The sequence below is a fragment of the Patiria miniata genome, unplaced genomic scaffold (genome assembly GCF_015706575.1).
Source record: "Patiria miniata isolate m_02_andy unplaced genomic scaffold, ASM1570657v1 HiC_scaffold_4, whole genome shotgun sequence".
Taxonomy (NCBI): domain Eukaryota; kingdom Metazoa; phylum Echinodermata; class Asteroidea; order Valvatida; family Asterinidae; genus Patiria; species Patiria miniata.
The window spans coordinates 9,484,110-9,506,892 of NW_024037071.1; the positions used below are offsets into that span (position 1 = coordinate 9,484,110).

General features: G+C 40.6%; 1 protein-coding gene across 1 annotated transcript in view; it reads right to left on the reverse strand.

Moving 5' to 3' along the window:
* Positions 1–8,586: 8,586 nt before the first annotated feature.
* LOC119739788 overlaps positions 8,587–22,783 on the reverse strand; it is a 63,610-nt gene continuing 49,413 nt past the window's right edge. The window contains exons 5-10 of the mRNA XM_038214862.1: positions 18,251–18,475; positions 17,098–17,284; positions 12,395–12,588; positions 11,437–11,641; positions 10,228–10,331; positions 8,587–9,387 (exon numbers count right to left, since the gene is read on the reverse strand). Of these exons, the coding sequence (XP_038070790.1) occupies positions 8,767–9,387; positions 10,228–10,331; positions 11,437–11,641; positions 12,395–12,588; positions 17,098–17,284; positions 18,251–18,475 (1,536 nt within the window). The 3' untranslated portion in view covers positions 8,587–8,766. The remainder of the gene's footprint in view (positions 9,388–10,227; positions 10,332–11,436; positions 11,642–12,394; positions 12,589–17,097; positions 17,285–18,250; positions 18,476–22,783) is intronic.

A 22,783-nucleotide genomic window follows, 5' to 3' on the forward strand; every position in this document is an offset into this window, starting at 1 on the left:
AGTGATGTGATGAAATGGCCCTATTTTGGCCTGTATCTCCAAAGAAAAATCCAGATAACCAACTCATTTAGCTTGATAACATCACATATGTACACTGTGTAAACCTAAAATGTTTGTCTGGTACTGTATCCTAATAGTGCTGAAAACAGGTTTTCATTTTTAGGTGTACATGTAGCTGTAACACAGCTGTGGTAATTTATGGTATTAAAATGTTGTGTCATGATCACTGTAGTCTGACCACATAAGATAGCAGCCACACAAAATACAACTGCCTTGTTACAGCTGCATGTGTTGTGCAGTTCCCCAAAGGTTATTGCGACCTCAAATACATGTAGCAATATATAGTGATGTGTTATGTGCTGTTAAATTGTGTAAGGGATGAGGGTGGTTTACACTGACCTCTATACTTACTGGACTGGCTGACAGTGCCCAGCTTTGAAGCAGCTGTGCGCCATCTTGGTTCACCCACGACCCATGCATTGTAAACACACGTTATTTTAATGGTACATGTGGTTGGTATGGAATTTTCTTCTTCACAGAAAATAAGAATTCTATTTTCTGATCACCTTAACATTTAAACAGTCCTTGTACTGGCCAGCATCCAAAAAACAACGGATTAAAAAATATAAGGGGAATCATTGTCGTAAGCACAGCACCCCTCCACTATAGTACATGGATTTCCAGGAGATCCAAATAGCAGACCAGGTGCTTCAAGGTGCAGTGACCAATTAGCGTGTTTCACAGCCAGTGCAGTTAGTATAGAGGACAGTGGAGGTTACATGTAACCAGTTTTGCCTTTATCCAGAATGTGCTGTTATTTACAATAAACAAACAAGTCTTCCAAATAATCAGAAACAATTATTGGAGGAGCTTTTGTAGTTGTCACTTGCAAAAGAAAGAGTTGCTGAATCCTACCAGTATTGCTTTTTAGTGTAATCTTTCTCCCAATTGTTCTGAGGGGAAAAAAAACCTCTCCGAATTAAAAGCTCGAACATCGATTTTGATTCCCAAGAATATTTATTGATACATGACCTATAAGGAATCATCAGAACGGTACAAATACATTATACAAGTAGAAATACATTGAACAAATAATGTAAAAAAATGTAATCACAGTTATAGACAACAACAGTCTAAGCAGAATTCATTGTTGCAAATAAAAGTCTATTTCTAACATCTACACTGTTAAGTTCATGTTAAATTTGGTATATTCGGTAAATTATTTCTTACAGTGTAACATGGTGGACTGCCCTGATCAGGCTTTGAATGGACATTGAAAAACTAATACTCCTACTCAGTATATATTCATTGATATCACAAATTCAGGACAAGCCTGACGATATTTGTATAGATTTGTACAGGTGCAGCTATTACATCACAGAATCCGAAGACAAAAAAATTAAGTGTACATTAAACAGTTCTACAGGGTGGTAAAAAAAAAGTTTACACTTTTTTTTTCAGACACAGGTTTCTCAAAATTGGGGAGACATGTTGACATTGTTTTAAGATATTCTTAAACAACATGATTTTGGTGGTATATGGTGGGAAAGGTGTTGAAAATAAAGCCTGAATTAAGAAATGGCGGCCTTTTAGAGAAATATGGTCAAAAACCAGTTTGTCCACACGTGTGTATGAGCATGGAGCTGTTTTATAGCTCCATGGTATGAGATATGGTCATTGTTGTTGCTGTTCTTTGTGCACGCAGTGCTGTTGTTTTGACCATGTCTCATAAACTTGCATGTGGACAAACTCAGTGGTTTTTGACCATTTTTCTGTAAATGGCCGCCATGTCTTTACCTAGGCTTTATTTTCAGTTCCGTTTTCACCATATTCCACCAAAATTTCGTAGTTTAGGAATATCTTAAACAATTTCAACATGTCTCCCCAGGTTTGAGAAATCTACGTCTGAAAAAGTGTGAACTTTTTTTTTGACCACCCTGTACTGTACTAAACTACAGGTGTTATTATTATATCATTCACCTTTTTAAAAGTGATTCCAAAATGTGTGCAATAGCAATCAATTACTGGATGCTGTTTATTTTAGTCGAATACAATTTTCCTTTTTTTCAGGGTATTGTATTAAACCATTTAGAAAGAAAATATGTGAATGAAACTCATGAATTTTCAACAGCAGAAATATTAATAAACATTCAATGAAATACTTTTTTTAATTGTGTGTGAAACAAGTGCCAGTGTACAAAGATTAAATACAAAAGAAAGTGAAGTTATTGGTGCAGTTAGCGCAAACAAAAAGTTCAACGAATGTAAGTTTCTGGCAGAAAGTTATCCAACGGACGGAATGTGCAACTGTGAATGTTTCCCTGAGATTACAGAGAATGCTGGGAAAATCAGGGATTGTTTTTTTTTTGGGGGGGGGTCTAAATAACTCTAGAGGCATTTCTTATTCAACATGTAAATATACTGCGAAGTAAAATTTGACGTCATGAAATGTTCATGGCAAAAACTGCCCGAGTTGAAGTGGTTTTTAACCTTTTCAGGCATGCAAATTTTTTTTCACATTGCTGATTTCCTCGTTTATTTTTACTTCTCATTAATGCCATTACAAATTGAAAAACACCGTACAAAGTCTTGTATGGTTTGGAATTTCTTCATTTTCCCCCCTAAATTCCCAGTTGCATGCCTGCCTTTTTTGTCAATACAGATACTTGCAGGGTACATCTCAACTTGGTGTTTAAGTTGATGTTCACTTAAAAGGTGCACAATTGTGATGCGATCAAGCTACATGAGTCGTTTGTCGACCCTGGTAAAAAAAAAAAAATATTACAGATTTGAAAAGAACACCATCTCAGCATTACTGCTGTGAAAACCGCATGCTGGTACCATCTTTAGTTCCAAAATTATGGAAGTCGGAACACCTAGAGATGTGATACAGTGATGTGATGAAGTGGCCCTATTTTGGCCTGAATCTCCAAATGAAAGTTCCTGACAAATGACTCATTTAGCTTGATCGCATCACAATTGATCTATTGAATGCTTATTGAGCTGAGAGCCAAAGTTGAACCCCGAAAGCCACTGTGAGGTGCCAATTTGTTTGTAAAACAATTAGCCAAATTTGAATACACCTGTCAGGCTGCAGCCATTTTGCGTCTAGCACATACGCCCAATTAGTACAAACGCCAATTTAACGAGCACTGGATATTGTCTGAGTGGGCAAATGGCAAACAATATAAAAAAATTAACTATTAACTACTTTCAAATAATGCATAATGTAAATACTTGTAAATGAATACGTATAATAATTATGGACAATTACAGATTAAATAAAATACCTTCATGTACATTTTTTTTAAATATATATAATTGTATAAATAATGAGTTTAAAATGCAAAACCATGCACAGGTTGGTGCAACACAAAATAAAACAGTGAATACTATGAACTACATTATTTCTGTGGCATGTGAGTTACCTTGCAAAATTTCAGAGTACATAACTAAAATAGTCGGGTTTTAAAATTGTACAGCAATTAATACCGGACGTACATGCATTCATGGCACAATGTAAGGTAATACAGAATAAATTGTCTAAACTTCACAAAACAAATATATCAAACTACAATGTACATTTACATTGAATTTCTATTTAAAATATCCCTCAAAAGATTTATGTCTAAAATCATGCGACGAGCAAAATCTGCAAAGGGAACAATTAACGGACAGATACTAACCCCAATCTCTAACTGACAATACACTGCAGTCATGACTCAAATCATTTAAAAAAACAGTAAAAACTTCTGGTTATCAAATAAATTCTGACGGGAAAGGATAAAAACATGATTGCATGCATGTATGTACTTGATTTTGTCTCATTCACTTTTGTAACTTCTGACTAAACCTGAGTTTCCTGATCTTTTCTTGTGAAGATTCTTTTAGGGTGGAATCGGCTACATGTACATTTAGAACTCTGCACAACTTCTATGAAAGAAAAATTGTCTTCACAAATGTTCGACTATTTTGGGTTTTCCTGTAACCAATTAAAAGTTCAGTGAACCTTAAGAAATATACGAAGATACTGACAGCGGTATCTGCTGTTACACCAGTTTGAAACCGGCCTGCCAACTCCGTCCAGCTCGAAAATTTGTAACGTAAAAAGGTTGTGGGTTTTAAGTCCAGCAAAGCAAGCTTGTTATTTTTTTTCTCGCAACCTGTCAGACAGCACCAAGTATACAGTGCTTATACCAGTACCATTACCTCAGTGTAGGGAAAAACCCAATAGGTAAAGAAATGTGCTCCCCTATAGGCCTGTGCACTTCACAATATGCACTGCGACTGCAGTGGCCTAAATCCGTGTCGGCAAGTTGGGGGGGGGGGGGGGGGATGGGTGATGACTATATCGTAATATGCGCAAATTGCCGGGGGGGGGGGGGGGGTAGTACAACATGTGACACTAGGGGGTCCTGTTTATAATACAAATGTACATGTCATGCAGACTTGTGTGATTAATACCGGTACATGTACATTCCTTAACCTTTACATAAAACAAGGCATTGACATATTTTGTACTATTGAAGAAATTTTGACCATTGGGAAGTTATACAAGAAAACTGCAAAATTGCCATTTCTTTTGTATTTCACCACAAAAATCTGGGAGCGATAATCCAATGCCCCCCCCCCCTCCCCCAGGAAATTCAAGCCCATGACTGCGAGCCTAAACTATCTGTCAACCTTGTATATGACAATCACTTATTAAAAGACAGCATCAAGTTTGGGAATTCCTTGAAAAAAAAATTAAAATTAAAATTTTGTTTGACAACTGATTCCATTTTCAAATAAAAAATAATAATACTGTTCTACATTTCATTGAATACAATCTTTGCTGACCAATTTTCGTCATTGTAAAAAGTCCAACTTCAAAGAAGAAAAACATTTACTATTTAAAATAACAATTTAGTTAATACATTTTTAAACATTACTTAGATTAAATTGACAACTTGAACAATTTGCAAGGATGCAAAGATAAATTCTTTAAAAAAAACCCATGAAACCAATGGCACTAAACTTTTGGCAAACACAAAACAATGTTGACCAAAATTTTGCCCACATTCCCCTTAATAATGCTGCAATTACAACCTTCTCCTGGCGAAACGCCAAGAATCTACTGAAAAACGTCATTATATACATGTACAATCAAAGTTTCCTATAAGCACTTACTGGTAATTGTTTATATCAAGCATTTTATCAAAAATTTTCTTTTCAGGAATAGTTGTCGGTACATGGCAAGATTACATTTTTGTTAAATGCCTGTATGCATAAATACGCTGGCAAGATACATGTATAACTGCTGCATTGCTACATATTTGGTTTTAAACTATTTACTACCACTGTTTAATTAACGATAACTTCATTTTATTATAATACATTCTAACTAGTATTTCATTTCAACTTTAATCAACTGCGCTTCTAGAAATTGGAAATTTTAGTTTGTGTTCACAGTTTGGTGACAATCCAGGTAAATATCCTTCCCATGAATAGTGGTATCTTTGGATTAACATGTATTTACAACAAAAAAACAGGAATAAGGCAAAAAAAAAAAAATAGTCGGTCTCTGGTCAGACCAAAGTTCCAGAATTGATGCGGCGACGCGTTTTTTGGGGGGGTTTTTTGGCTTTTTTTTTTTTTTTAAGTAGGGATTGTACATATAAGGTGGGTACTATTTTTTGCTTTTTTGTGTCCTCATATACATTGGTGTCCTCCATAATTTGCCTTGGTGCCCTCCATCATTTGCCTTGGTGCAATTTCCCCATTCCTTGGTACAAAAATTTGAGAAGTTGCGGAAATAGAGGGCGCTATTGTAGCTACCGCGGACAATTTGAAGAAAAAAAAAGGTTGACGCGCATGATTAAAATCGACGCGTGCGCTGACCAGAGACCGACAATTTTTTTTTTTGGCCTAACATGGCGTAATTTGGGCCCTTGGAAAAGTTTCAAATGATGGTACAGTTGGACACTTTGGTACAGTTCGACTCCCTGCTCAGACAGTAGTGATGTGCATTTACGGGTAGTATGGGAACCGGTTACCCTATTGAAGTAAAACAAGGGTGACCGGTACCCATAACAGAAACCCAATCCCCAAATCCAAATTCTGGAATTTGTCTGAAGAGCTTTATACATTTAGCTTTACGGTGTAACCCGCAACTTTTGCAAGCGTAATCTGTCTCAATCTGTAATCTGTATCTCCCGAATTGACACCAACATGAATCGAACCTGTGCCCTGTGTAGTAAAGTACACTACCAACTGAGCTATCTAATTTCCTTTTTTCGGGGTAATTTTCCAGACTAACTACTCATTTACCCTGGTACATAATGTAGGGGAAAACTGTTTGTTGGCCAAAAAGCAGCAAAACGTTTTCAGACAGTTTGTGCATCAAATGATACAGAAATAAAAAAGGAAGACAACCAACTCAAAAAGTCTGATAAAATACATGAAACTTGAGGTAACAAGTTGAAAATACAAAAAAAATAAATTCAACATTTGTACATGACACCCTGTTTAATTTTTTTTGAAATTTAATCTCACATCAAACTATTCTTTCAGGCACTTTTTTTATACAGAAGAGCGAAGATGTGAAACTAAATCCAAGAGGTAGCATGAAAGAAACAAAGAAGAAGAAAGTTTTGTTTTTGGTTCATAGAGATAAAAGAATGACATATAAATTAGGGATACATGTATAAATTCTTTAAGTACCCCATATCGGTAGTAGTCTGAGTATCAACCGTTATCCATGGAGCCCAGTCTCCTGTATAACGTCTTATGTATCTAAGCATGCAGATTTATGCAATCCCGCACCTCAGCCAATCAGAGTCGACTTTACTAAATCGTGACGTCATTTCATTCCCAAATCAAGACATACTGTTTGATTGGTCAATTCAAATGCAGTGTTTTGTAATACAACAATTACGGCCGGGCATATAGATCGATGAAACCTAAACAAACGTGCACATATCGCGCAACATAAGAGTACGTAACCACAGCCTTTGTTGCTGTGTCCATGACGCGACAACGGGTGAATGACCGAAGACCCGATATAAAAAGCGTCCGCTGATTGGACAAAATCTAGAAGTCAAGAGGCAGTTGTCTTGCATCAGCGTTTCTGCTCACATGTAATATAGACCATGACTTTCGCCATGGTCCATTACATAGACTATACCGGTAGTCGGTCTTCTGTAAAATTGTACTTTTTGAGATTAACTATTTCTGCATTGTATATTTATTTCGTTTGTTGTCCAGAACTCGCGTCAAATGTCTTTCATTCTGTAATTCATACCATACCAAATTAGTATTATAAGAATATTAAACTGTGCTCGCTTGGTAATACATTATTTGATGGCCATTACACAAAATTGAAGAGGAAGAGAACAATATACAATATCTACTTTCAATTATAAAAACCCTTTCGAACTTCATAAATATATCATTACCTCAAAGTGAGTAACATTATATTCCAACTCAACTGATAACTTTGCCAGGGATAAACAAAATGTATCCCTGCACAGACCTAGATGAATTTGGGATTGACCGATTTCTTTTCTCTTAGGGTATGTTTTGGGTGACTGGGTGAGGCCCCACAGTTTACTATATTTGGGGGGGGGGGGAGGTAAGCCTTTCAGAGGACCTTATTTTTTAAAAATGTTGAAGAATTGGTTGGAAATTCCAGATACGGGAGATTACCGTATGATATTCTAAGAAAATGTCAGTCACTGCTGAAACGAAAGAGGACAGAGGGGAAAGTGAGAATCAGGTCTGGGGCCAGACTGGGACTTGAGTGTCATGGCCGAGCAGTAAGAGCACCAGACTCAAGCTCTGGTGTGGCTGATCAGCAGAGTGTGGGTTCGAGTCCCGGTCTTGACACTTGTGTCCTTAAGCAAGACACTTAACCATTATTGCTTCGTCGTTCAGATGGGACGTAAAGCCGTAGGTCCCGTGTGTTGAAGAACCCAGTTACACTTATCGCTATAGAGGGGGTTGGCCCCGGTGTTTCTGGCAGTCCGTTTATCCTCATACATACGGCATGAGGCTGCACTTCCAAGGAAGGAAGGAAACATGCCAAACAAATTCAGGCCAACTTTAGTCACCCTTCAGCCAACAAAATTCTCCAAAATTTCACGAGGCTAAGACAAGGTTCTCAGTAGTTCACCAGCAAAGTTTGAAGTCTTCATTACATTTTTAAAGGAGACTTTTCTTCAATATTTTGTAACCGAGAGTGAAGCCAAGTGATTTAAATTTGACTAGACTGGTACATGTCCAACTGTTTGAACAGACTATTGCCAGTCTATTTTCTTGTATACCGGTAGCATGTTTTCAATACCTTAAGTTTTGGGACTCTCATATACATTGTTGAGAGTCCCAAATTTTTGGACTAGTCAGGGGCTAGGCTAGAAGTTTCAGGGGCCAACTTAAAGTCTTTGATTCTAAATCCAACCTGGGTTTACCCATCCAAAAAAGCAAAGGGTAAACAAAGACACAGGCCAATACTGTATCAATAAAAAAAAAACCAAAAAACAGTGCCATTGAAAATGTACCATTTGAAATCTCTAATAGGAAGTTACCACAAGAAATCTACTGTAGGGAGTAACTAGCATGTGTCGGCGCTGCAGTACTCTGCTCATAACACATCACATGCAGAAGACTTGCAGTCGGTCATGTCTAGGGGGACGCAAACATCTTGTTCTGACTTGAGGAGCAAATGTAATGGAAAGAGGCTGGTTAAGTAACGTGTTTCCTCGCAAGATGGACCCCAATGCACTTGGATTACTTGCTGAGGAAATCAATGTTTGCTTTGACGCACCTCCCCGTCGGCACGTCTAGAGCGCTGACCTTGATCTCCGTGTCTCCGTACTGCATGGTGAGTTGCAGCTCGCGCCGTTTCTTTGGGCTCGGGGCGTCATCCCCGCTGGGTGCGTCCGACACGTCGATGTGCATGGTGCCGCACTTCTGGACCCCCTCGTCCGTGATGAACTGCACCTTGTCCCTCTCCGTGCAGTAGATGTTGATGATGATGGCCTTCTGGTTGGGTTTGGCCGGCGTGTAGCTCCGCGTGACCTTGTCGCCCACAGCCACCGACTGGTCCGACTGCACAAACGTGTCGAAGACGTCCCGGCACCACTCCAGCCCGTCCTTGACCACGTGTTTCTCCCGCGGGTGTTTGGAGGGGTCGAACTTGTTCAGGACGCCCACGCCGTAGGTCAGGCGGGAGCGTCGGACGCGGACGGCCGTGGGGTCCAACCCGAACATGACCGCCCCTTTGAGAATGGCGAGTCCCACATCCCGGGGGATGATCACCCGTAAGCGGCTTGCAAATTTTTTCCTCATCTGGTTCTGCAGCAGAGGGGACTGGGCGAAGCCTCCCGCTAGGAATAGGTAGGACACCCCCTGCGGGAAAACGGTACTCAAATAAATATTCAAGTTATGGACAACATAAACAAGTAACCCCAAATTGTGACAAAGAGAAATATATGGCAGACACTTGAGTACAACTGACACCAATCAAACTTAGGTTTGTACACATTCTGAATAAAATTAGCCGTGCATAGTCTGTGTGATAAGCGTGCAAGCCAGTGCAGTCATTGAGCTCAATGTGAGTGGTCAGGTACCGCCGTCTGCAGTTCCTAGTCCACAGCCTTTTCCTGTGTAATTATCATAGAGCTATATTAAATTACTAGAGTGCTGGCTCTATGTACGAAGTGATGCCTGCTGGGTGCATCCATGTTTGCACACAAATCTATGGAAAACTCAAAATTTTGTATGGCTTTTGTACAGCTATTTGCATACATGTATCTGCGTTTCTGTTCTATACAAGTGCGTTACCGAAGCCGATACGCCCAAAATCAAAAGGCACGATCAGCAAATGAGCGTTATAATTTACTCCTCTCAAGCAGCACAAACACGTGCTCGTATCCGATGATTTTTACCATTACGTTTTTGAACCCCCATGACGCACTTAAGTTGTTTGCATAATGTTCTACAACTTGCCTGTTGCATTTAATAAAGTCCACTTTCAAATTTCACTCAATCGTATTTAGTTATGTTCAACAAACACGTACATGAATTCAAAATGTCTGTACACAGGACGGCTTCAAAGCGTCTCCGCGCGCAAGGATGAGGAGTTACCGCTCTAGTAATTTAATATACCGGGTAGCTCTACGGTAATTATACACTTTCTTTCTTCACAGTAGAATCTTTCAAACAAGTAGAATCCTTACAATTTCATACCTTTAATTCAGGTTCGTTCAGCAGTCCTTCCACGAGGGAGATGATGCTTGCGACCGCCGGCCTAAACAGTTGCTGCATGCCCTCTGGACTGAAACGCAGCATACCTGGAACTCAAAAGACAAACGTCACAAACGCAGGTGCCAAAAGGGTTTCATTGTTGATTGATTGAGATTTTTAAAGTGTTATTAAGCAAATTCATTCAAATCAAGGAGTGCTAGACACTATAACTATATGAACAGTCAAAGACACTCAAAAATTAATCCTCTTCCCCTGCTTTGCCTTTTACACAGGCTAGTCACCAAAAGTCAGATCATATATCAAGCAAGCACTGTGACTAGTCAAATTCAGTCAACAGACAAAAACAGGCAAACGGTAGGCACAGCTGGCTTGTCAATCATCTTCAGTCACAGCATAGCTGTATCAAGTTACATAAACAGTCACAGCCAGTCAATCCTGCTTTATGCAAGCTGGGATCCAGAGCTTTTATTCTGTTGAAAACAGTCACTTGATTGATTTTGGCTGCAAGGACAACTTGGCACAGAATGTATGTTTGCATAGGAGGTTAATAAAGCTGTAGAAGTTCTAATAGTGGGTTCTGCTCTTTAATGAGGTCCTTTTATAAGCATGTGCTTTTGAGAGCTGGTGAAAAAAAAAAAAACAATTTACACAAAATTCCATTAAAAGTCATATCTGCTGAACACAACAAAATCAGTGAGTAGAATTCAGTTCTCAACACCACAAATAAACAAGCAACCACTGTGCCACATTGTTAGAGTGCATGATGTTTGGATCCCTAGAGAAAAAGCCAATGCTGCCCATCAAGCCAGCGTTTATCTCCGTGTTTCAGTTAAGTACGAAGCGATAGAGAATATTTCTATTCCCCCTGGATGGGATGCCAGTCCATCACAGGTGACTCCTCAGCTAATGCCGGTACCCGTTTATACCTCTAGGTGGAGAGAGGCAAGTGGGGGTGGAGTGGCTTGCCCAGGAACACAACATATGACCAGCAGCTGGATTCGAACCCCTGACCCTCTGATCATGAGTCACAAACTCTAACCACTAGGCAACACTCCCCTTCCCTAAGACAGAACAGTATTCTTCTGTCAAGGTGCATCTCAAGGACCTTTGGATTTCATGTGTCCTCTTAGGGAGAATGACATTATTTTTATCTTAAAGAGGGGAAGGAATGATTGTGGTGTTCTGTAATACCTTGAGCGGACCATGTGACGTCCCGGCTCCTGTAGTTCCAGATGGCATCCTCCACGGTTTGCGTCTCCCGCGTGTACTTCTTGTAGTAGTCGATGAAGGAGAAGGGCAGGGACACGTTGAGCGGGTTGCTCTTGTAAGGGTTGACGTTGCGCTTGCGGGACTCAAAGGCAATCATGAGGTCCACCCAACCCGCAGGCCTCTTGATCTGAAGAGGAAAGAAAAACAGAGAACTGATCAGTAAAAGACTGATGCATTTGGCCTCGCCCACTGATGGCTTGATCAATCATAGCTGTTTATTGCAGCACCAAATACCGAACAACTCCGACACTTGTGACGCGCGGCTGGAACATGATGGGAGAGGCACGTGTTGTTGCTCATACTGTGCACAGTCGGCAGAGTCTAACAAATCGGTGCATTCTGGGTCGCAATGTAAAATTGACAAAAGAGGCAAAGAGTCCATCAACTGTTTTTCCGAAGACTTTAAGCAGAATTGTAAGTCCATCTTACATGAAAGTTAAATCGCGAGGCAGTCACAATTGAAATCACCAATACATGTACATGTAAGGTCAACAGAAATATGGGATAAGCATGACAAGGTATATTTACTTTTTAATTCCCAGATTTGCCTTCCTCTGATGTAACATTGTAGAGTCAAGGACAAATCTGGATATACAGGTAAAAAAAATTGCATCTCCTTGATACCCCCCCCCCCCCCCCCAAAAAAAAAACCCCTGATATGGTGTCCAAGAGGTTGCAGGTTCAAATCCCGCTTCAGTCCATTCTCTTTGCTCACTTAAAAAAGTTTTTAATACAACAAACTCTTAGAACGTGAGTTGTCTTGTTGGGTGTTCAATCAGTTTGATTAGTTTTGTGGCCAGAAAATGAATGAGCTTCTTCGTTCCAACATGCAGTGTTCTGCAGGTTGCGGGTTCGAATCCATAAAAGCCTGGTTGATCACCTTGAACTCTTCAATGTAGTCACTGCCAAAGATGTCCACCAGCAGCTTCTCAAACTCGGCGTCCACGCTGACTGAGCCGTACATTCCCCCTGCGGCCTTGTGCAGTTCCTTCAGCGTTCCCCCGTCCTCTTCAACCTCATGGACGGTGATGTCAACGGTGCCGCCCCCGCAGTCTACCACCATGTAACGGGTACCTAAAGTTAGAGTAGAAGGGTAAAAGCAGAAACGTAAAGGCAATACCATTCAATATTGGTTGTGACCTTCACTTACGTTATTTTCCATAATCACTGTATACTTAGTGTCGTCTGAGAGATGGCGAGGAAAATGTCACAAGCTTACTCAGGTAGGACTCGAACCCAAGACCTCCTGCTTGAAGATGTCTTATAGCACTCGACCACCGAGCTTGCTGGGGTCGGTTGGCTGGTTTGAAACCGGACAATGTACGGTACATGTAGTAGCAGGTACCGCAAGCAATCAATATGATGGAATTTGAAGGCCCTGTTAGTAATCGATCCATTGACTTTGTTACTGTCATTGCAAACTTACTGAATCAGTTCCACAAAATGTGGACCGGGTCCAAAGTAGGAATAGCCTTTAGTCAAGTCCCACGCGCTTACCCGAACACGTGACGTACCCCGGATGCTGACACGTAAAAAGACTAGGACGAGCGGCGTAGCTGCGAGGGCCTTTACCATCTCGTGGAGAACGCTTATGTTTTTCTTTACATTTGTCTACCGATTTGGTAGACATGCATAATGTATTACCAGTTGTGAATTGACCAATGAAAATGCAGAATTACTAACGTAAATCATGCAGCCGTCGTCTGGCGCCAGACAGCCATGGCGCGCGTGCTGTTGTTGGTAACTGCAAACCACCATTAGATAATTGGTTTATATTGCTTGATTTATATTACGTGAATAAATGAATAAGTGATTAGTTCCACGAGATAGTAAAGGCCCTCGCGGCTTTGCCGCTCGTGCTAGTCTTTTTACGTGCCAGCATCCAGGGTGCGTTACATGTCCGGATGGTCCGGGTATAGGCGCGTGGGACTTGACTAAAGGCTAAAGTAGGAACAGCTGAATATCGGCCACAAATGCCATTCACAAGTCAAATCACGTACGTATGGTTAGACAAAGAGCAAGGAGATTCAACCAGCGCCTTTGTCACTTTTCATTTGAATGGTTGGTGACTCGACTTACAACTTTGTGACTTGCGATTGATTCACTTGTGATGACTTTGGGGGATTTGATTACTATTCTAGAAAGCATTCAAATCTCAATTCACTATCGAGTTGATTACATAACCCGGTCGTTGGCACGGGATCACGCCGATACAAACATGGCCACCACTCACTACAGACTCATGAATCTTCTGAGTATGTTTGTGTTGTTTCGTTAGGAAATTGGAGAGAAAATAATCTACAGGTGTGACTTATTTGTATGATTACAGTCCGCAGTGAAACAGTTGACCATCGTGTGGTAGCATTTGTTGACCAATTTTTCGAACGATTTTACTTCACTTTGAATACACACTATGCAGTACCAATGACTGGATCAGTTGTCGCCTGTGTGGCATGATCCATCCCTAGGATAAATCCAGTGACCTCGCTCGCTATTACGTAACACTTTGATATGTCTTTCCATGTAGAAAGCTCTGATTTGTGTGTACAATTCCCGTATTGACTCATGAGAAAGTGGGAACTTTACTAATACTGCAAACATGGTTCATCGAAATAAGAGCAGAATTTCGACCGGAGATCCACTATAAGAACTTAGTTATCTGTGTGTCTAGTATCTACTAATCTCACAGAATCAGGGAGGTTTTCTTACAAACATGTACATATTAGATCTCAATAACTTTCAAAATTGAAGCCAATCCAAAACACAGCTCCTAATCATCCAGACATTACACTTTAAGCTGGCAAAGCTCACTTCAGATTCTCACACCACCCAACCAAAACAATCCCTGGAACTTGGTGGCATATTCCCCCCTTAACTTTGTACTTTCTGGGGGTAATGACCTGGGGTTTCAGAGGGGCAGGGTTTTGGTCATCAGACAATCTGGAAAATCTGACTTGCAGAAGTCGGGACACAGCTGCATGGGGACAGAGATGGATGGCCGGAATTATAGGGAGCAAAAAGGGGGTTTAACAGTTGTTAACCCTCCCTGGAGGGGGCACATTGATCTTGGTGGTAGCCTGGGGCAGGCTGTCGCTGGTTCTGCTGGGTTGGGCAAAAGGGATATTAGTAGAGATCCATAGTAGGTTTACAAGTGTGGATTTAACATATTGTTTGTTTGTTTGTCAGCATTTGTAATATTAAAGAGGACAACGTTACTGTTGAGTAGAGTACTCTGAAGCAATAAAGGCATTCATTTAATTTCAGGATCAATTTTGCCAGCAAGAAACATGCATTTTTTTTTACGGAAAAGTGCAATTTGTACTGCCAGCTAAGCCATTATTGTTCAACTTCCCAGCACCCCAAAGTTCACAAGATTTCTCATAAATTGCAAATCTCATGCACACGCCTGTACTAGTGAAACCCACAGGCCACAGCAATAATCAGCAAGGCAGTGGCCTAGCACACTGGACACCATCTTCCTATGGGGGCGCTGTTCAAACCGGACGATCATGGGCACTATTAGACAATATGCGACACTTTCCATGGCAGCACAACAAAACAACCAAAAAGGGCACTCATTAAAAAAAAAGGGGCACTCTTTAAAAAAAGGGCACTCGTAAAAAAAAGGGCACTTGTGAAATAAAGGCCACTCTTTACAAAATATTGGTGTTTTTTTTTAATTCCCTCCCCCAATGATATAAACTAGGAATATATTTTTGTTTTTCATGTGTAACAATTTTCTTTTTTAAAATTTACACATGTAACAAGCACTAATCACTTACAAAATATTTCAGATACCGCATGTTCTATTTTCCCGTCAGCATGGGCTTGAAACCGCCTCAACGAAAACAAAAACATCTCCTTTCCCTCCACAAGCAAGAGAGATTTTGTTAAAACCTTTTTTCAAAAATTCACTTTTTCTCCTATCAAATAATAACACAAACACTGTCCCAATGGAATTTCGAGTGATTGATATTTTGACAAGTTCCACTGTTGACGGAGGGATGAATAGCCATCTTTGTTCCTTAAGACCCCGAGGGGTAAAAATGACTGGCTTCCCCCTTACACAAGGGACTCATTTGGCCCAGAATAAAAAATCTGCCAGATTAGCCAAAATCACTGAACATACACTGTAACATGTGTCTCAGTAGCAGTGGTGGACTCCCAGGATATCTGACCTGGCAATTCCCATTGGATGAGTCAAACATTGTAAAGATTGTGCCTCTTGTGGTCTGCATTTCCTACATTAAAAACAGGTCTACAATATAGCTGTACATCAAATTCCATTAAGAGTAAAATGTGTTGAACACAACAAAATCAGAGAGTAGAATTCAGTTCTCAACACCACTAATAAACAAGCAAATCAGACACTGTGCCAAGGTGTGAGAGTGCTGCATGACGTTTGGATCCCTAGAGAAAAAGTAAAGTCTTTCATGAGCCAATATGGCCCATCAGGCCAGCATTTATCTGCGGTTTCAGTAAAATGAAACGACTGAGAATATTTCAATTCCCACTGGATGGGATGCTAGTCCATCGCAGGTTACTCCCCAGCTAATGCCGGTACCTGTTTTACCTGAGTGGAGAGAGGCAAATGGGGGTGAAGTGGCTTGCCCAAGGACACAACATATGACCAGCAGCTGGATTCGAACTCCTGACCCTCTGGTCATGAGTCACGAACCCTAACCACTAGGCCACACTCCCCAGCATTTTGTACATTAAAAATGGGCATAGTTAAATACAAAGCCCTACAAATGAAGATCCCGAAACAGTCACCAACGAGACCAACATTGTAACTTGTATGCATAATTTGCTGCTGAAATTTGTCCAATTCAAAGCTGTACAACCAACAAAGGTATGTACCGGTACCGTTTATAACCTTTCCACATAAATACTATTAAATGAACAAGTTGAAAGCATAATTCTTTGCAATTTCATAGTCATCTAAAGGTGAAATCAGGGACGAAAAGCTGCTAAAAGGACAACACGAACTGGCACATTCAAGTTTCAACAGTCACATTTAGGGTGTCAAATTTCTTTTTCAAACCAGAGTGCACTTACATTTAAAGTACAAAATCTGACTGAGCTAATTCCATTTTTTCAAAGAGTTGAAAACAAATTTCTGTCTCAAGGCATGTTCATTTTTGGCGTGAAAGTGAATGTATATAGATGGAAATCTGAGATGTCACAACAAGTATTTGCATTACCAATTAATAGCAAAAGTTAAACGCGTTTCAACCCCGCAAAATTTCGCAGCGAATGCTTCCTGACGTCACATTTGCTTCGCATTCACATCAAGTATGTACCAGCCTTTATGGTAGCAGACTGAAGCAGCCATTCACAAGAGAAGTTTTCATTTCTACATTTTGTCGGTGACTTGTAGTCCACTTTCCAAACAAAATGTCAACAAAAAAACTGACTTGAGCAGGATCTCCTTGCCTTTGAAGTTGCAAAAAATAAAAACAAAGCCATGACTTTGAACATGTAAATTTCTTCTTGAGTGCCTCGCATTCTCCCCACGTAAAAACTCTCTTTCCCTGATAGATCTCTGAAACAGTCCAGTACCCAGACCCCCTCCAGCCTTACCATGCCTGATGTTTTCCGCCACCTGGCTGTTGGACTTTTCCGGCTTTTCCGCGGACCACTTCCGGCGCTGGGAGAGATGCTCCGGCACCAGTTCCCTCATCCTCAGCTTCCGGATGCAGATGGAGGCTGCCTCCGGCTCCAAGGCAATCAGGAGCTGCTCCGGGAAGGAGGGTGAGGCTATGCCCGCCTGAGAATAAAGACCCAAATTGGAACAGGAAAAAATTGGAAATTTCGAAGCGCATATCAATATGTTGAGCAGTATACAGGGGTGTGAGTGACCACTGAAAAAATGGCTTAAAATAGCTGAAAAAGGTGTAAAAAAGCTGAACTTTGGAAATCTCCTATACTTCTGTACACAGCAAGTGAGGGAAAAAAGCTGAAATCCAAAACAACAAAAGCTGAAATCAGCTTTAAAGCTGAGACTTCATACCCCTGAGTATAGGAGCAGGTTTGGTCCTAATTTCCTGACTCCCTTTTGCTTAAAGACTACATGTAATTCGGCACACAAAATCAGAAGCCAATTTCGATACAATCTCGTCAACACAATTTGGAAATGTACATTTGCAGGCGGGTGATGGGTTGCATTGTCCAGCTTTCCCCAAGTATCCAGCAGTGGACGTGTATATATTGTTCAAATTGTTTTTGTACATACCATGGTTCGAACTTAAACTTGGCCACTGTACATGGCCTGTCATCATAGCAAATATCGCTCCGTGGTAAGGCCTCAGAGTGTTGCAAAAAATGAGGTTACATTGAGATGTATCCTACAAATATTGTACAAAGGACTCTCAAGCGTTGGCATTTGTGGTACATGTATTTGACTTGATATAAAACTTTGGCCGATATATCTTGTCTTTTTTCAAAAAAGGTGTTTTTTTGGTTAAGGAATCTTTTGCCAACATCTCCAAAACTAAAGACAAATTTCCTATGGGTACCATTATACCACTGGGCACGTACATGTAAGTAAGTTAAAGCCAGTTTATGCCGAGCGCAAATGCGGATGAGAACGCAACCTTGTGTTATCACGGCGAGTATTAGCATTACAAATTCACAAAGTGGAACACAGTCCAACTCCGGTGAATTTCGCCACAAAGGTTCAGTAATGCATGAACTGGCCTCAATACCAAAGAGGCATGTTAAAAGCCTTAGTTACCCTGTACGCAGCTTCTCTCATAAACTGCTTAGCGGGTTGCTTCCAGATAGCAGGAACGGTAAGCACCCAGCGGATGTCACCCGGGTCAAACCGGCCGTCGTTGGATTGGTCGCACAGTTCCTCCATGGCGTGCCCGCGGAAGAAGCACAGCGCGTGCTCAAAGACCTTGATGGCAGGGAGTCTCTGTCCGTTGGCCGCGGTAAGCTCGGTCTCCAGGTTTAGATTCTGTGAAAAAAAATAAGGGAAAATTTGATTTAAAACAGGTTTTCACTGGAGGTAGACTTGAACCTGCAACCTCTAGAAGAACGAACTTAAATCAAATCCCATGTTCGAAAAATTGACTGGATCGGGATTCGAACCAGCAACCTCTGAAATTCTGTACCCGTGTTAGCTTAATAGTCTCTCTCAATAACAATATGAAGCTGAAACCCTCTGGAAATTTGTGAAGAAATGCTCTATCAACTGAGCTCTCCAGACTCGCGTTTGAAAAATTGGACTGAGTGGGATTTGAACCCGCAACCTCTGGAAAATATACCTGTGCTCCATTAGCTGAACTGTACAGACTATGGTAAGTGGGATTTAAAACTGAAACCCTCTGGAACGATAAACTGATGCTCCATCAAGTGAGCTTTCAGGCCTTCTGTTGGACAAATTGACTTGAGTGGGATCTGAACCAGCAACCTCTGGAATACAGGACCGGTGCTCCATTAGCTGAACTGTCCAGACTAAGTGGGATTTAAAACTGAAACCCTCTGAAGCAGTGAACCAATGCTCTATCAAGCAAGCTGTCATGCCTTCTGATGGAAAAATTAACTCGAGTGGGATTTGAACCTGACACTTCTGGGACACTGCGCCAGTGTTCTGTCAACCATGCTATTGAACCCCACTGTTGGCAGTCTCAAAAGTCGGTTGCTTTGCGCGCACACGACGGCAAATTCTTGTGCAAAACGCAGTTACGAAAAATCGACGAAACAGATCGCCGGTCCGTACGGGAAAAATTAGGACGACCCGAAGTGTCCGACCCGGCGGAAGACACCCTCCACATTTTTCCACGGATGTGGAGCGATTTTGGCGCTGCGGGAGACCGCGGTCTCGGATCCTTTCAGGAGCAAACATTTCTCGGAGGCCGAGTGAAACTTGGTCTTATAAATATAGATTGGCAAAGTTCCAACCAGGCAGTGGAGTGGAGCTGGAAATTCTAGCTACAACCATCACAGATGGTTGTTAATCATGGCCGATTGTGGGAGCGATAAATCACCATGGCGACCCGGGGGATGAGGAATGCAGTCAGGGGCAACTGTTAAACCGCAAAGAGGGAGAAAAAGAAACTACCGGTAAAGAGGACAGAAGAGCGATCCAACGACCAAACACCTGACAGAATGTCAACTCTTTGAACTTTTTTCCTACTTTTTAGTCGCTGGGGATTTTTGGAAGGTCCAGGTTATTCGTTTGAGTCACTGGGGACTTTGGAAGGACCAGGTTGTTGATCCTTTGTCACGCTTTGTTACATTGTACGGTCTTTAGTAAGGGAGGGGTGGGGGGGGGGAGTGATCTGGAATGCTGTGTATGTAGCGGGACAGTGTACTTTCATTACAGGTGCACGTCCCGCCTCAAACTGCCTCCCATTATTGGATTGTTAATCATCATTACTGCTTCTGGCCTATTTCTGTCTTTTCTGCAATTCCTGCTGCAAGTCACGTACAATGTACCCATGCAATGCAAAGTTTTAAATGCAATCCTTGCAAATACACCTTTGTGTCCCATTTAACCTTATTTTCAAGGGTATTTTGGTGCCTTTTTGTTTTTATGCTTATGCAAATTTCCATACTCATGAGCAAAACTGTGACGCCTTTCTGGGCAGAAACTTCAATTTTACAGCTATTTCAACAAACAAAGTTGCTAGAATTTTGGATATCTTTATGGTCCATGTTTTGAATGAGCACATTTTGGGTTCACAATTTGAACAGAAAACCCTTTAACTGAACAGTGTCTTCCTGGAATGACATCACAGTGTTAACAGCACCCTCAGTTGTTGGGAAAAGCGTAAATATGTAAAATGTTTAAAAAGTGCACTTTGAAATGAGATTAACCAAAAAGGGATGTCAAATAGATTTCATACATTTAAGAGGAGTAGAAAGTTACACAAAATGTGTTCCTAAGAAAAATTCATCGCATGGACTCTTTTAAGGGAATGGCAAAACTTTGACGTTTTAATAGGCAGAACATGCTCATTGCTATATGCTTCAGCAACCACGTACATGTGCATGTTTCCTTAACCTGACCACGAATGGTGTGTTCCATTCTCGCAGGTGCAGAAAAATGCTTCCTGCACATTTACACGTACCACAAGTACAATGTAGGTAACATTGCTACCCCCTAAATCATGAAAACCGAATGCCATTTATTCCCGCGTGATCTGAAAGTAATGTGCACGCAACATTTTTTTCACTCAAGGAGTGCCAAAATGGATACTCCCAAATGCAATTCCTCCTGTCAAAAACATTGTACATGTACATGTTTTTTAACTTTTGAGTATTCAACACCCGTGTATCAGGTACATGCATGTGCTTACTCCCACTGACAAAAAGAGTACCCCCCCCCAAAAAAAAAGAAAAAAAAAAGAAGAGGAAAGTCTGTTTATTTTCAAATCTGATATTTTAGTTACAGTAGGTCAAATCAGGTCACACCAGTTTTCACTTCTGATGATGTAGTAGGGTGTATTTTTGTTTGGACCCTTCCATTCCCAAACTAACTTCCGGCCTTGACTGTGATGCACAAGGGGCAGGGACCCTGGGATAAAATAAGGACTTCAGAAAAACTTTCCAGAGGAACGAAGTTGACCCCCAAAAAGTGAATGACCCAGAGGGTGATGGATGCCCGCCTTAGGAATGTTAAAAGCTTTTTTGGAGGTGGAAAGGTGAAAAGCAGATGTCAAACTTCTCTTTTTCTAGAGATTACAGAGGATAGTGATGAGAAAATTTATTGTGAATCAATTTTCTCTCTTCTTCTGCCGGCAACAAGAATCCTAAATCTTCTGGGGGACACTTTTAACTAGCGCACTCTTCAAAGAAACTGCTGGTCATTGACTCCTCTTCTCAATAATAATTTGTAAACAGGAGCGGTGAAGTAAATTTCTTTGCCATCAATCACCAGCTTAAACCTGTTTACGCACCCAAGCAATATTTTCACAAGGGAGGATAGGAAATTGTTTATTTACAGGTGCTCAGTCTTTCAATTTCACAGGAAATGTTTTAAGTTTCTGGATAAGTTGGTGAGTAGAGGACAGCGAGTAGTGAAAGAAGTTCCTACTGGGCCTAGATAATTTAAAACAGCATCTATTTCTTGCATTTAAAAATTTCAACTTACATGTACATGTACATATAAAATTTTAAGAATTTAGCTTTTTTTTTTCATTCTTGTCAATTGCATTATACATTACATTTGTATTTTGTCAAATAAAAAAAGATAAAGGAGCTGCTATAGAAGTACAAAATATTACTTTACGTGCTAAGTGCAAATTAGCTCAGCAACAATTACATGCAATACTGTACATACAGGTAGCATGACTTATTGGCTTTTACACAATAGGGGGTACCTGAATAAACCACCATAATCTACTGGTAATTGGTGGGTTGTTGATCACGTCATTAAATTATTCGTCCCAACACACGGCCCGGCCGTACCGCAAAACTAGAAGTTCTATTCCACAATAAATAGAAATTCCATTGCACGGTCACAAGATTGGTGGCTCTGTCCAATCAGATGAGGAGGATTTATTCAGGTGTTGTATGAAACAAATAATGAATGTTTCACATTCGTGCAATGGAAATAATAATTTCATTCGGTGACAGATGGAGTGGTCCATTCCACACGATGGAACATTCCATCTGTCACCTCATGAAATTATTCTTACCATTGCACTCATAAACATTCATTATTTGTATAATAACCTGTTTTTCTTAAGCAGATTTTTTTTCTTGCTTAGCTGATTTCTTCACTGAATAACTCTATGACATTGGTGACATAGCTCACAAAGGTCCTTGCTTTATGGTATAACTTGAAAGCCGACTACATTTATCATTTTATGGTAAGGAAAAGTATGCTCCGGAAAGGCAGATTGCATTCTCTACTTTATGTATCAATGCCAGACAACCAAAACAATTAAGAGATTGATATGTGTTTCCCATAGAGATGGCCGGCGTTGACTTCAAAGTGTTTTTATTTTAATGTCAGACTCACAGTGACGTTCTTAATGGATACAAACAATTACCATTGGGCAAAAGCTGTTATGATAAAGATGAATGACTGTCTGCATGCAGCATTTCCTGATCAATACATTGATTGATTTAATGCGGTTCGCTGGCCTCGATGTATTAAATACACAGCAAAACGTTTAATGCCTGCCGGTAAAACTGTTCATTTACCCAATACTGTTCAAAAGTAAATTATAAATCCATGTACATGTATTAGCCCCAGGCAGGGTTGGACTGGAGATACTTGTGATGAATCACAAGTCATCATAAGTCAATCACA